The sequence below is a fragment of the Eretmochelys imbricata genome, chromosome 11, assembly GCF_965152235.1.
Source record: "Eretmochelys imbricata isolate rEreImb1 chromosome 11, rEreImb1.hap1, whole genome shotgun sequence".
Taxonomy (NCBI): Eukaryota; Metazoa; Chordata; order Testudines; family Cheloniidae; genus Eretmochelys; species Eretmochelys imbricata.
The window spans coordinates 27,847,386-27,862,690 of record NC_135582.1 but is presented as its reverse complement, the minus strand read 5'-3'; the positions used below and the strand labels follow the sequence as shown (position 1 = coordinate 27,862,690).

At 39.9% G+C, this 15,305-nt stretch overlaps 1 protein-coding gene across 2 annotated transcripts in view; it reads right to left on the bottom strand.

The window, feature by feature from the left end:
* RIF1 (replication timing regulatory factor 1) overlaps positions 1-12,694 on the bottom strand; it is a 58,961-nt gene extending 46,267 nt beyond the window's left edge. For both annotated transcript variants that reach the window (XM_077830405.1, XM_077830406.1), the window contains exons 1-8: positions 12,509-12,694; positions 10,743-10,821; positions 9,367-9,463; positions 8,413-8,543; positions 8,238-8,332; positions 5,821-6,010; positions 4,343-4,435; positions 4,103-4,241 (exon numbers count right to left, since the gene is read on the bottom strand). In XM_077830405.1, the coding sequence (XP_077686531.1) occupies positions 4,103-4,241; positions 4,343-4,435; positions 5,821-6,010; positions 8,238-8,332; positions 8,413-8,543; positions 9,367-9,463; positions 10,743-10,821; positions 12,509-12,615 (931 nt within the window). In that variant the 5' untranslated portion in view covers positions 12,616-12,694. The remainder of the gene's footprint in view (positions 1-4,102; positions 4,242-4,342; positions 4,436-5,820; positions 6,011-8,237; positions 8,333-8,412; positions 8,544-9,366; positions 9,464-10,742; positions 10,822-12,508) is intronic.
* Positions 12,695-15,305: the final 2,611 nt, after the last annotated feature.

Below are 15,305 nucleotides of genomic sequence, written 5' to 3'. Positions count from 1 at the left end.
CCTGAGGAAGGTGCAAATCAGGGCTTAAGTTACAACTTTGCATATTTCTTCTGCTGGAAACAAAGCATTCAGCTCACTCTAAAAGATCAATATTGGCTGGGTTGCCAATATTGGCATATGTTTTCTTGATGTATTATCAAAGTCATATGGATATACTGAATTGAAGCTATTTGACCTCTGTAATTTGGATGAAAGAGCACAGCCTGAAGATCTCTGGTACAGCTAATCTATGCTCTCAAGGTTCTTCACACATCCAGTTCACACTGTAGCTGCTCTTTTATTTTGGATACATGTAGAATGAGAAGAAGAAACCTGACTTACTCAGCAGTGCCTGTAAAAGTGTTCAAGGCTGCTGGACTTATCTCCCCCTAGAACACCTGCTCAACTTGTATTTGAGAAAATATCGAAAGGTCCATTTGTGGGCAGCAGAATTTGAGAGAGATGATGTTGAAACTTTGGAAGCGAGGCTCTACTGTGATAATCAAATAGCATATCAATGCTCCACTTCCTGCACTAGCTCATTCTTGAAAGCAGTATCCAGTTCAAGATCTCTTTCCTATTATTTAAAGCCTTCTATAGAAATAGCCCTAGCAACCCGAGAATCTCTCTCTCTGTACTTGGGAAATCTGATCACAGCTACATTCTGCTGAAACAATTAAACTGTTGGAGCAATCTCTTGAGAAAGGGAGGCAATTTCAAAAAGGAGCTAGACCCATATCATAGAACTCGCTAACCAAATAAATTAGAATGACCGCTATCCTTATTCTAACTCTACTACTCAGTTCCTTATGGCTGTCTCCCAATCCCACCATCCTTTCACTATTTGGGATTAAACTCTAAAACCAAGAGATTCCGTGCAAGAATTTCTAAAACCAATATACTTTGGGTGCCAATAAAAAGAAATAGTGATTGTTATTTAACATCAACAGGATGTACTTGAGGGAAAGTAGGAAAATTTGAAGCCTGAATTTGTAGCCTTGTATCTGTGTCTAAGTGCCACAGACAACATGAGAGTCAGTATGTGTTCCCCAATCTAAAGGGCTGGTATCAGTCATCTGTGTTTCGAGTAGAAGTGACATTTGTTCTCTCGCTGTGCTAATCACTTGAGAAGCTAACTCTGATCTTGCTCACAAAACAACGTAGTGCCCAATAAAAATATCTTTAGTTACCTCAGATGAACATTTCTATAGATATTGTGCCAGTAAGGCTGAGAAGTAAGATGGGAGATCTTTAACTTTCTTCTAGACTATACAGACACACTGATTATACTGTAAGTGTATGTCTGTGGCTGACCTGTCCCTTGGATCCACTGGTAGATGAGGGAAGATATATTATAAGATACTCCTCCAGCAGTAATTGGCGATGGAGGAAGATGGGCAGTCACTCCTGTCTGGCTATGCCTCTGTTTGGATTCCATAATTTATTCCTGTTTAACCTGATCATCATCTCAAAATATTTTCAGGATGCATGGGAGAAAACCTTGTGAGCCCCGTCTTCATCAACAGTGAAAAAGATGTAATTGTCGTCTATGGAATCTGTCATCATTTTCTCAAGCTTTTCTCCAAATAGGTCTCTCATTTCAAGTTTTTCACAAAGCAGAATTGTATAATTGCTTGTCTACTTTCCAAGGGAAGAGCCATATATACCATCCATCAGTGCTGTTGAATTTCACAGCTCAAGAGGCGAACATGGGAGAGTCTATGGAAGTGGTGCTATTGGTTATGAACATAAAAAATGCCCTCTACAGCTCATATAATGTTAATAGTTACCCCATCAAAATTATAGGGATTGAAAAGCCAGAGCCCAAGTTTTTCCTAAGGGTGCCTCTTTTAGGAAAAATCAGCTGGGATTTTGCCAAGGAGGCGCCTGCAACAAGTGTCTTGAAAAACAATCATGTTACCCTCAAAATGCTGGATTTATTATCTGGTGGTAAAGATTTATAAACCCTTACATTGGAAAACTCTCCATTATTTTATCACCAGATTTGTTAGGCTACTGTCCTTCACCTTTCTGAAATATTATTTTTACTAGCTCAAATTTGGAAATAGATTCAAGTTGCAGTATTCACTAGCACCTGTTTGCAACTGGTTTTTAGAGGAACTGTTTTGGAAATAGCCAGGTCCCTTCAACTCTAGCATCCAATAAAGGAGGAAAAGGGGAGAGAACCAGTATTCACTCCTTAGCTTGAATGTAATGTTTAGCATGTTGACACAGGACAAAAAAACTTGCCAGCAAAGGTAAAACAGCATCAGGGTTCAGGGCTGACCAGGCTCAGAAAGACAGAACCTGCCAAATACAGCATTAGCAACACTATAAGAAGAGTGCTGTGCCGAAAGCACCTCACTGTATTTGGAGTGGGCCTTCCTGGCTGCTTCAGCATCAATCCACCACCATTCAGCTAAGATGAAGACAGTGTAGAGCTCTCCATATGGTGTCTGTAAACAACAAAAAGGCAAGGGAGAGCTCCAAAATTTCAAAATATTAAAGTGAAAATACACTGCAATTTGTTATAGATTACTGGCTAATAGGTAAAGGTTGTTAATTTGAAGAAGAGTGGTTAGTAGGGTAGTGCTCCATTGCTGATTGTTCTACAAACAGAGCTTTCTAAATGAAAATAGCAGGTGTTTCCCCAAGCTATCTTAACTCCAGTAGATGCATGGAGGAGGAAGATCTACTCTTGTTGGATGTGGAAAGGAAAAAGTCATTCAAACAACATTTGACATTGTAATAGGAAAATAAGACAACAAATAAACTCTACTTGTACATTTGAGCAACTGCATCAGGCTGACAGATCTTAAATCAGATATAGACATGTCTGAGGTCACAAACGTTCACAATAGCAGTGAAGTGTCTACATGGCTTGGCTATTAGTTACTTTTGACAAAGCTTTAATTTCCCAGTTTAATTAGCCTTTATATTCTGGAGAAGTGGCAAAGCAAATCCAGACAGTTTTTTCTTGACTCCACATAAAGCATACAAAAGAACAGAGAAGATGCATTTAGTCATTTCACTAGTATGAGATAAATATTGTATGCTACAGAACCACAGAATGCTAGGTTTTGACTTAGATTCCTTATTTGTCCTGGAAAATTAAGCCACGTTACCACCAATAATCCTATCTGTAATTTCTTTAGCAGAACTGAAGCACTGCTAAATGGTCTATTTTAAATAGCCTTGGAAGGATTAGCTTTTTCCTGGTAAATGTCAATTTTACCATATACACGTAAATTGACCAAAAAATACTTCCATTTATAATCATCAAAATTTACAGATAGGCAAAGAAAGAAAAATGCTGCTTGAGAACTTAGGAGTTTGATTTAAGGATATTTACTTTGTATATTTTGACAAAAGTGATGTTGACAATTTGCGTTTTAACTGTTATAAAGCTTGAACATTTTGAATCACAGCATCAAGTATAATTAAATAATTGTTGCCAGACCCCCATAATCTCATGCAACTGGAAAAATTTAAATCAATAAAAATAAATGCTTAAAAATAATCAATATTAACCATACAGATTATTTAAAAAATTTAATTCTGCCAAATCTAATAATGAGGGTGGAGAATAAACACTTCAGTGAGAATTTAAATGAAATTTTACTAATTTAAGACACTTTCATTTTTGTCTCCTCATTTTCCTTCAGAGTAAGTATCCCAGAGAGTACGGTCCAATCTTACAAAGGATCTTTTATAAAGTAGTCAGGATGCACGCTGAATTTAAACAGGCTTGTTTAAGTCTCAGTACTGATTACAGAAGTAATTTCTCAAATCTCCAGATTCCTTAACCACCGTTCCCAGTAATAAATCCATGTAGCACAAAATGAAGAACTGTAGTGTAACCTTCTGTGTCCTCTCATTGCTATCTGTGCTTGGCCCAATTAAACTACTATAAAAAAAAATGTTTAACTTTACTAATTCTACCGTGCAGCAAGACTGAGCTGAGAAAGAACCATCAATCAGTAGAAATGTGCACTTTTAGAAAGATAATATTTAACCTGTACATAGTTGAGCACTACCAGATTAAGATGGGTAAAATAGGTGTTTTCCTTTCTCCTGGTTAGCTCAACATTAAACTTAAGTTGTTTAATATATTTTTATCTACCTGGATTCAAAGCAAAATTATCTATCAGACTCTTCCATGCAATGAAGGCTATTTTCTTTACCACTGGTGATCCACTACGGAATCCAAGTTCTTCCAGTTGCAACAATGAGTTGATAAAACTGCCACTACGATGGAGTGTCTAAAGGTAAAATAATACTGTTTTTATACAATGAAGCATTTACACTGTCAGTATCTATTGTCATGGAACCTAAATAATAAAGTTATTACTCTTCTGCTTACCTTTCCAAGTAGCTTCACAAACAAAGGCCACAACTTCAACACATAGGTCTCATTTTTTGCAGAAAATAACTTTTGCAGTTCTGAAATTACTTTCTGAAGATAATAAAAGGTTGTTATATTTTCTTGTGCAGTGAAACACATAGAATGAGCTACAAGTTTTTATACTGAAGATTTTTAAGTTAATACAATTTCTAAAATACAGTTGTACTATACTGACAAGAGTTAAAAGGAAGTGACCCCAGCGTGGGATTTAACTGTGCTACTAGAGGCGCAGCACAAAACTTGCAGGTCACCAGAGGTGGGGGAGGGAATATAGCAGCTTTATGTCACCTTTGCATCTTCCCAATGCTGGGCTGCTCTGGGGCCGAAGTCATCCCTGGAGTGACTTAGACAGGCCCAAGGGTATATGAAAATTACAGCGTCCAACCAGGCCACAGTGCTGCAACATCGTATGCCATGGCCCCACACCAGCATGCTCCTCCTGTTCCAAGTGTCACCTCTTACAACATCACGGTTTGTAAGGAAGTTCTTGAAGGAAACCACTGGGGGGGAATGGAAACATCACCACCCACCTGGAACAGGGGCTTTTGGGTCCCCTTTATGCCAAGCAAGCCCATTCACCCTTTTTTTTTTTAAACAACTAGTTCTCTATCTTGACTATGCAGTAGAATAGAAAAGCAGACCTCACACAGTCCTTTTCCATTTCTAATATATATCTTAATATAGAAATAGTGGGTAATTATTTAACTAATCATTGACCAGGACCCCATCATGATTGGCCCTGAGCACACACAATAAAAAGCCCTTGCCCCTAAAGATTTCTGTAAGGCTTAGGCAGTCTTACAAAACTGTCACAAAAGTTTACAATCTGGCACAAAATTAATTCTCTTTTACTTTAGTCTTAATGAGGATAGAAAAAAAAATGAAGATACTTTACTCACACTGGGCAAGTATAATTTTGCAAGGCTGGCTAAGGTGACTGGTAACATGATACAGAGCCATTCATCTACAAGATACTGGTTCAAATCCAGCATATGTTGATAACAGCCAAAATAGGTTGCCACCATTTGAGTACTGTTAAGAAAAGTTAGCTGATGGTCTTAGTTCTTAATACTTTCATTGGTACTCTCAGCAGACAAATCAAAGAATGAATGGGTATGGAGACAGAGTCCCCTCCAAAACTGTGTGGAAGCATACTGAGACACTAAGAAAGCTTGCACTTCTATTCACTGCCCAAGCTGAATATGCCTTTAGTTCGATCACTGTTAATGTGAATTTGGTTCACGAAAGGTAACAGATGCTTTGAAAAAATCATAGTATGAAATGGCCTTCCAGTCAAGGTTGCAGAGACAAGTACATAGGGTAATTCAGATAGTTAAATGGTATTTTAAGAGCATAAAAAAAAAAACATTATTAGAAGTCTCACAGATTTCTAAAATCCTGAGGGAAAGAAGTTTTTAAAAGCATTTTCCACTTACAGTAGTCATAAGATGTTCAGTGATGACTGCCACCTCCTGCTGTTTCTGAAGTAACAATGGCATTCCCATCTCCAATGCAGCGGCACCTCGTAACTGCACCTTATGAGCTGAATGGACGACCATAGGAATGATCAGCTTTGCCCACCTCACAGCCTCTTCTCCCATTTGGGTTGGAGTCTGTTCCATTAGACTGAGTTCAACAAAGCACACATGTATTAACTACATATAGAACCACTACACTTATTGCTGGGCTTAACAAAAATATCCTTAGCTAGCATTATTAAAATATGCATTTATAATTCAGATGTATTATGCACTAACAAAATGCTGTTCAAAACATTTTCTAATAAATTTGAATTACACCTGGAAAATCCAACTCAGTGAAACTCTACATATCAGTATATCACTGAAGTACCAATTCAGATACTTCCCTCAAAAAGCCTCACCAGGGTGATAAAAAAGGAGAAATTTATTCTGAACAACTTTCTCTGCACTTGTTTTGTTCAAGTTAAGATTCCAGTTCTTAATGGTATAACCCAAAGCAGCAGATGATACTATACGGAAGTAATTTTCCATTAAGTTAGAAGGGAAAGAAAGCTAGTCTGAAGGACCTCTGAACAGGTGTCCTTGTTAAAAGATTATCTTCAACTTGAAACCTAGTCAATTATTTTTAAGTTACATTTAATTTGAGGTCTATAAACCTGCAACCTCTGAGGATATCTGCCAATTTTATAATCATATTTTCCTATTGAGCACTATTGTCCAATAGAGAGCTATCATCTCTATTGCTGTGTGAAAGGCACAACATACACCCAAGGGGAAAACTGAGTTATTCAGAAGGAAATTAACAACGCCCACAGTATTGCCAAATACACAATATAAACACACAGAAAAAAACCTAACTTTTCAGTTATAGTAATCTTAGGTGTTACTTGTAATAACAGTAGGTAATTATTCAAAAATCACTGAGTCAAATGTTTGTGTTTAACAAGTACATATTGAACCTTCTCAACTAAAGCCAGAATTGTTTTCCATACATCAGGAAAATGTAGCAGGTGGACAGTAGTAATTATTATTCTCTACTTTACAAGGTTTATTTTGGAAGGGCCAATTAACACAGGGACTTAAGTGAACTAGCCAGTTTGCTCTAGAGCAGTTTCTCTCAATGCCTGGACTATGGACTGACATCGGTCCCTAAGATCTCCCTGACACAGTTTAGAGACTGTTTCTCTCAAACTTTTTGATACCCGGGACCAGCTTGCTGCCTTCCTAAATTGTGACAGGGAGAGCTCAGAAACAGGTGCCAGTCCATGAACCGGTCATTCAGAAACACCACTCTAGAGAACTTAAATCAAACTGATTAGAATCATAGAATATCAGGGTTGGAAGGGACCTCAGGAGATCATCTAGTCCAACCCCCTGCTGAAAGCAGGACCAATCCCCAATTTTTGCCCCAGATCCCTAAATGCCCCCCTCAAGGATTGAACTCACAACCCTGGGTTTAGCAGGCCAATGCTCAAACCACTGAGCTATCCCTCAGGTCTCAAGTAAAATAAAGACTACAATAAGACTGAATTTATGTGTGCACACACACCACCACATCGTTCAGTGCAACTGTGTAGTTTGTCTCTGCTAAATAAAGGACCATGATAGATGGTAAGTAGAGATGGTAAGAGTATTTTACAATGAGCCTAACATGTCCGCTTCAAGCCAATGATCTTAATTCTTCACTCTCAGGAATACTAAATTCACTCAGTGTTGATGATAAAATCTACTATTTCTATTATTTCCAACAATGCCAATGGGAGGAACACACTCTCAGCAGTAAGTTTTAATCCTAAAATGTAGGCTTTGTAATTAAAAACTAGTACAAAACAGTATCATAATAAATACTGTAATGAACTTAAAACAAGTTTTTGGATGTAAACATTCCCACCCAATGCTAGAAACATCTCATTGACTCTAGCTTCATTTTCTACGGTGACTAAAAGGTGTAGGGAAAAAACAAAGAATCAATTGTGTAAAGTAGAATAGACTTAAAAAAAAAGTTTAGTAACTTAAGTTGTTAAAAATGGTAGCAATGAATATTTTTTTTATCTGACTGTGTCCCTTTCCACATCAAAATCAGTGATGACGTTATAGGTCTGGAAAGACATTTTGCAAATTAAATGGTCTAGCAGGCTTCAGAAAAAGCATAAGTAGTTATGACAGTTCATAAAAAACCTGGACTTTATCATACTGATTTTTTAAAAATATATACAGGCAACGTTGAGAACATTACTCAGCATGTTTAACAATTTTAAAGTAGGTCAAATATTGTCCTTAAACTATAGTGCCTCCAACAGATTCTTTTTTCAAATGGGCTTTTCCAAAGACTCAATAAGTATTTTAAACGTTTAGCATTACAGTTCACATACCGTATGACAACATTTAGTGCTTCATATTCAACAGCCATGGAATATACATCTCCTTTAGTAAGTATGGTTTCTAGTGTAGAAATTATATTGGGTACCTGAAGAACAAAGGGATGAAGTTAACTAAACTGTCTATTAAAATTAGAGAGAGGCAAAAAAAAAAAGTTAAGAAGCTCACCTCCTTCCCAACAATTTCAGAAGGAAAGGTCTGCTTAGAGATTACCCAAAGGGCTCGAGTGCGTGTATTCTTGTCTGAAGTTTTTACAGCAACACTGTTCACTGTTGAAAGTAACTCTTGTATTTCAGTTGCTAAAAAGCAGAAAAGAACATATGGCATTCAAATTATGTTTTCACAAATTCTATTCATTTTCTTAGCAAGCTTTTAGGTCACACAAGAAACTTTTGCTTGGGCGTATCAAATGTTAATACAGGACCAGCTACGCAATTCCAAAGCCCACAAAAATGTAACTAACATTTTAACTATATTAAATATAAATAAACTTGCCAAGAAAGAGTGACTAAAATAGACTACCAATAGGCAAAAATGTGTAGAATAGTACATGCGTACGTTGCCATCTACACTAGCACTATAGAAAACTGAAACACTATAAACTTGAAAGTCAAATTTCCATCTGAAAAAATGTACCTATTACAAGAAACACAAAAGACTAAACAAATATTTTTCTAATTCTCCCGTTTGTGTTTTTTTAAAACACTGTGCAATTGGTAGCACTTTAGCCATAGTCAATTTCACCGTTTTTTTGATGGTATATGCCAATCCCAGGTTCTACATGGTTTTAACTGTTAACAGAAGCAAAGCTGAAAGTGAAGAGGCTGTTTGTACAGCACTCTGGAAGAAAAACAATGTTCAGCATTATTAACGTGATGATTGGACATAGTATAAAGTTTGAGAGAGTTTGGGAGCAAGGAATTAATTACATTATGCCTATACTATAGGGCAAGCTGTTCCCATCACCTGCAACCAACTCAGCAATTAATTCAAACATTTTACCAACAAATCTCTGCCCTGTTACCTAAAAATTCCTAATTTTAATCTAGAATTAAAGAAACAGATGAAGGCACATTTCAAAAGCGAGGTAACAGAAGGAGTTCTAGTAATATTTGTTTTTACCAGATAATTCATAGGTAATCTTTGAGTTAAAGACACAAAATCCTAAAGCTTGTAGTGCTGCACTGCTCAGCTCTGAGTTTTGACTAGAAATGTGTGCCTGCAAAAAAAAAAAAAAGAAAAAGAAAAAAACATTAAAACTCCAAGTCGTCTCACTAATTACAAAGTATGATTATGTATTGTGTAGCTTCTCAGCTGAGTTATGATTAAGTCAATGAAATGGAACACAGAACAATAAAAAAATCCCATGCTTAATAAACTCTTATACCTAAATGCAAATTGAAAACTATGCCTACCTTCTACAGCACAAAGTCACACCTAAAACTACAAAACCTAGTTGGGGTTTTCAAGACACTTCAATAACAAGTGTCCAGATTTACAGGTGACAGAATTAAGTTCCAAAACATAAAAGAATCTGCATTGAAATGATTTTTACATAAATGGGGAACAATCATCCATTTTTTTATTATTGTATTTTGAATAAAATAAGCATTACATGCTTAAAATAGAGACGAACTGGTTACCAAAAAAGGAAGTCCGAATAAAAGGACCTGCAAATAACTTTATATTATGTCAGCAATATCTTGATGATCTCCACTACTCAGGCTATGGGGGTATTCACTACAAAGAAAGATAGTGATCTTAAAAATCTGAAATCATTCCATCCATTATGCACTACACAGACACCTCAGATTACATTATTCTTAGTTTTTATGATTACTAGTGCCAGCCTACTGTGGGATGCATCAGAGAAGTGGCATGGATAGTAGGAGACCTGTTCCCTCTAATATTTGACAGGCCGTGTGTGCAAAAAATTTCTTCTGTGCAAATTATTGTGATTCTGTGCAAATTGTGCACGTGGTGTTTCACGGTGTGCGCGGGGTTTAGGATCTGTGTACGCGCACACACGCGCACAGCTTAGAGGGAACAACGGTAGGGGTTGCTTTTTAGTTTTAAAAATATTTTTAAGTATTGGTTATAACAATCATAATAGACAGTGAGCCCTTGCTGCGAAAACTCAACTCGACCTGACTGCACCGCAAAACATCCATGCCTCCCAACCAGTCCTTCGCATCCAAGAAATGTTTGTTGCAAGCCATTTTGTAGTCAAGAAGCAAACCTGGAAAAACTGTATCTTCTTTTACTACAGAAAGACTAATCTCCATGATGTGAAGGAAAAGCCAGGAGAGTACAATTTACTGGATACTTTAATTCACAAGGTCAAAATTAGGCTACTTCCTCACCCAGCTTGACTGCAAATTAAATGAGCTCAGTATTAATTCAGCCTCACACTGAACCCAGATCGTGACTTAAGCTTTTGTACTTTTATTTACTTAGCCTTGTACAGCAAAATTAACTTTAGGGAACACAACACACACCTTAAATACTTTACAAAGTCGAGAAAAGTGTTTTCCAACATCTGCAGTGAATTCTTTTCCTTCCTCCCCGGTCAGGCGACTCCAAGAAGCAGAGAGAAAAAAATAAGTCATATTTACAAATATAAAACATTATATTCCTATGATAAGGTTTATATTAAAATACTGTCAAATTATTTATTTTTTAACTAAAGGTTACAGTTTCATGAACATTTTTTGAAAAAAAAATAGTTGAAAATAGCACTCAAGTGTTGGGAGAGGAAAGAGAAAAATCACACCTTTAAGCCTGTGACCATGCAGAATGACTAATATAGCCGATCACCGTATTGTGAATGCAAGATATTAGTGTATTTTATATTTTGCTACTCTTGCTGCTAAACAACTAGAGATTATTCATATACCAAATTGAAATTGCTACTGAAAATCAAATAAATTTTACAAAACCATATATCAAAAGGACTTAAAGAAAAATTAGTTTTTCTTTTTTTTAAACTAACATCAAGCTTTGAGTTTGGGCTCCAAGTATTAGAAAGAATATGCATACACAATAGCTAGTGATCCCCACCAAATATCTGAATGGAAGATTGAACCCTAAATGTAAAGGTACCACATCATAACTGAGCCAGTAAATTTTAACAGTTACAATTTGAGGCATGTGTGAACAGTTTCTTAAAAGAGAAACAGATTTTTTCTTAAGTGGGATCACCAAAGGCAACTCTGAGGAAGCTTTTCTTGCCAAGAGTTAAGTTAGCAGCATTCCATTTTCTCTCTCTCTATTATGGCCCCACTCCTGCAAACACTTAAGCATGGAAGCAGTCTCATTGAAGTCAATTGCATAAAGACACCTATGTATAGCTGTCTGCAGGATTAAGGCCTATCTGATTTTCCCCAAGAGTAACTTCAGGGAAGGGATGTTATCTTTGTACTTATTTGTACAGTACCTACATAATGGGTCCCCAACTCTCAAATGGGCTCTCCAGGTGCTACAGTAACTTAGTTAAACAGGCTAACGTCAAACACTTTGATAAAATATGATATTACAGAAATCATGAAGGATCCAACAATACAAAAACTGAGCTTTTCTAACCAGAAAAGCACACTGATCTCAAGAGGCAGGACACTTGTCCATTCACTTCTTGTGAAATTTGGAGCTAGTTAAAAAGGACAAACGTAAAAGCCCATCTGCAAATAAGATTTTGATTTGCATTTTGGTTTCTCAAGCATTTGCTCACAAATGGCCAAATATTTCTAAACTTCGCAGGTATTCCCCGCCCCTGACCTCCGGCTAAAAATCTGCTTGAATTTGTCCGTGCATGAGTGTGCCATTGGTATTCGCCGACAGCCGTGCCGCTGAGGATCTATCCAATATGCCCCCTTGCCTTCAACAGGGTGCACGCAGAGATTCCCCACGCTCCATGCCCTTCGCTCAGCGTGTGGCTGCACACACACGCTCCCAGTCATGCCTCCTGACCCGCCCGCTGTCTGTAACCAGGTAACACCGCCAAGCTCACAACCTCCCCCCCGCCCCCGCGAACCTTCACCTGGAGCACCCCACTACCCACGCACACAGCCGCTCTCACACCTGTTGCACACGCGCGGCTCCCGCATCCTCTCCCAGGCGGGCGCACGTGAGTGAGCCCAGGGCAGAGCCCTCCCCTCCTGCCCATCGCTTCGCGGCCCCGACAGAAAGCCGGGCCAGAGCTACACCCCCTCCCGCCATCGCCCCAGCCCGGGGGTGTCGGAGCTGGGGGCGGGGCGGCCGCACTCACTTAACGATGGTGAGGTGTGCGTCCGTGAGCTCCCCCGGCGGGGCGGCCGGGTCCTCCAGGGTCTCCAGCAGGGGCAGCAAGCTGGGGCCGGCGGCGGCGGCGCTCATGGTGCTCCGGGAGCAGAGAGACGTAGGCTGGTGAGCAGAGAATCCTCGCGCCCGCTCCGCTCCCCTCCCGCACCGGCCGCTTCGCTTTCTCCCGGGCTAAGATGGCGGCGCGCGGGACTCGCCGCCAGACAGGCCGGGACTGGACTTGCCCAGCCAATCAGCGCCGCAAAAGGCGGTGCCTGAGGCCGAACGCCGAGGTAGCGAGCGGCGCCGTCCCTCCCACCGCGCGCTTTTCCCCGCGCAGCCATGCCTGCGGTGGAGCGCCGAGTCCTCGATCGGGACCCCTCCTTCTCCCCTGTCACGGATTGAGCCCTTCTTGGCTGTCTGCAGCTCTTGCAGCGCTCGCCAGTTGGGGGCAGGGTAGATCATGTCTGAGCTGCTGCCTGCAATCCACTCCTGAACAGCTGCTAGGGGGCTCTTGTAACTGCAGCCAAGCCAGAGGAAATGGGCACTTGAGCCATCTGGAGCAAAGGGATTTAGGGTTACCATATTTCAAGTTCCCAAAAAGAGGACACTGCAGGAGGTATGGGAGGGGCAGTTGGGGGGGTACAGTTGGGGATGCGAGAGGGGGTTACTCACTGGTGGTGGGGAGCAGTGTCACTCCCTGCCCAGGTCGCACCAATCAGCACCTCCCTGCAGGACACTCTCTGCAGCGCTGGGCGCGGGGGCCTGGGTGAGTGCGATCCTGCAGCTGTGGCTTGCCAGGGACTGGACCACTCAGCTGCTGATGCAAGGGAGGGGCCAAACAGGAAGCAGACCAATCACAGCTCTTTCTGAGCTGCGGCATCTGCTCTGAAAAAATCCTTGACGTTGCCTGTTATTTGAAAAATCTACCTAGTCAAGAGGATGAAAACTCAAAAAAGAGGAAATGTCAGGAAAACCCAGATGTATGGTGACTCTAGATAGGGTTATGGGCCAGGAAAATAATGAATCAAACTGCATGAGCGGGAGCTATGCCACATTGACCATATGCAGCATCTTACAGGGGAAACCAGTTTTAGGACCTTCTGTTGCTGGCTTGGTGTGAAAATTGCCAGATTTACTCTGGAGGCAAAGGAGAAAATCTGTGCAAAGTCTGAAGAAAATTCATCCAACTGTTTCTGAGTTTCTGGTTGTTTGGTTAACCAACAAACGGGCTTTAGATCCTGTGTACTATGCCCTGTTGTGCTTCCTGGGGTACCCACAGTTGCGAGGCACCTCACTACCACCTCCCCTTAGTGTGAGGAAGACTTGTCTGTGCCTGCCACGAGCAACACAAGAATTCCTCTTTAGGTCTTGCATGCCCTGCCCTGTCTCTCTACGTTGGTGATTGGCACACTCCAACCCCTGAGCCCTCCGAGCATCTCCTTAGAGCGTCCAGTCCAGCTCCTGGTCCACTGGACACGTGCAGTATTCACAGATACACTGCTTCCAAAGAAGCAGTACTCTTCACCTTACCAATTACTCCTCAGATCACTGCCTAACACATACAACTTAGATATGTTTATAGTGAAAACAAGTAAAAGTTTATTGAACAACAAAGTATAGAGATTACAGTCATATCAAGTAGGAGTATTAGCAATAAACAATTATGTATAAAATAAAATCATAACACACATTCTGGAAGCTAGAGTTACTTAAGTAGATACTTTAATGTCTTATAGCGATTTACAGCCAGGCTTGGCTGTGATCTTCCATTTATGAGACAAGTCACACTGTCAGCTTGCCTCCTTGGTGAAAGGCCCAGGGTGTTCCTCTGCACTCCCAGATATATCCCAACAATCCATTGTCTTTACTCGTACATAGGATGCTCTTCTGCTGGTTATTTCTTCCTGTAAATTTCCTTTCTTGAAGATTTCACAATTTCTTGACTAGCATTTGGCTAAGCATGGAAAAAGGCACACATCATGAGACATAATACAGAATGACCAGACAGGGATATAAGCATCTGTCACCCCCTATAGCGGAGGCCTCACCTGACATGAGTAATTAACATACAGAGGGAGGTCTGATTTCTTGGAGGACAGTGTTAGGGAGGTAAACAGATCATTAGGCTGAAAACAGAATGTTTGTGCTAAATAAGATACATAAATAGGTCATCAGGCTAAAATGACAGAATGTCTGAGCTTGCTAAGATAAGAGTGAGAACACCCAAGGAACCATTTACTAACAATGGACAAGATAAGTTAGGAATGTAGAGATGAGCTAAAGGGTAGGCTGAGCATGGACAATGCATGGACAGAGTATGCTGCACAGAGATTGGCTTGGTTCCTATGCAGGAAACAATCCCAAAATGTGATGCAAAAAGAATAGTAAATGCAATGTATTGTGTAAATGTATATAAAGGAAGAGGTTTTCTGTGTAACTTTAGATGTGTGGTATGCCCTATACGCACCCCCTACGCGTGAGTCTGATCAGCTCAGCATAGATTTTCTGTATGCCAAATAAAGGAATCAGAGTGACAAAATCTGGAGTCAAACCGATGACTAGAGAACTGGATGAAGTGTTCTCCCAGAACTGGACAAGGTGTTCTGGATAAGTCAAGTGGAAAGGTCTCAGAGGAAATCCCAAAACTCCTTCCTGAAAAGAATCTGTTTGAGACATGTCACCTCCTGTTACCTATCTTAGGGACATAATTTTCAATATAGATGCATAATTCCTTCAATATTACCTACACTTACTTTTCACAATGATTATGATTACCAGTGGGC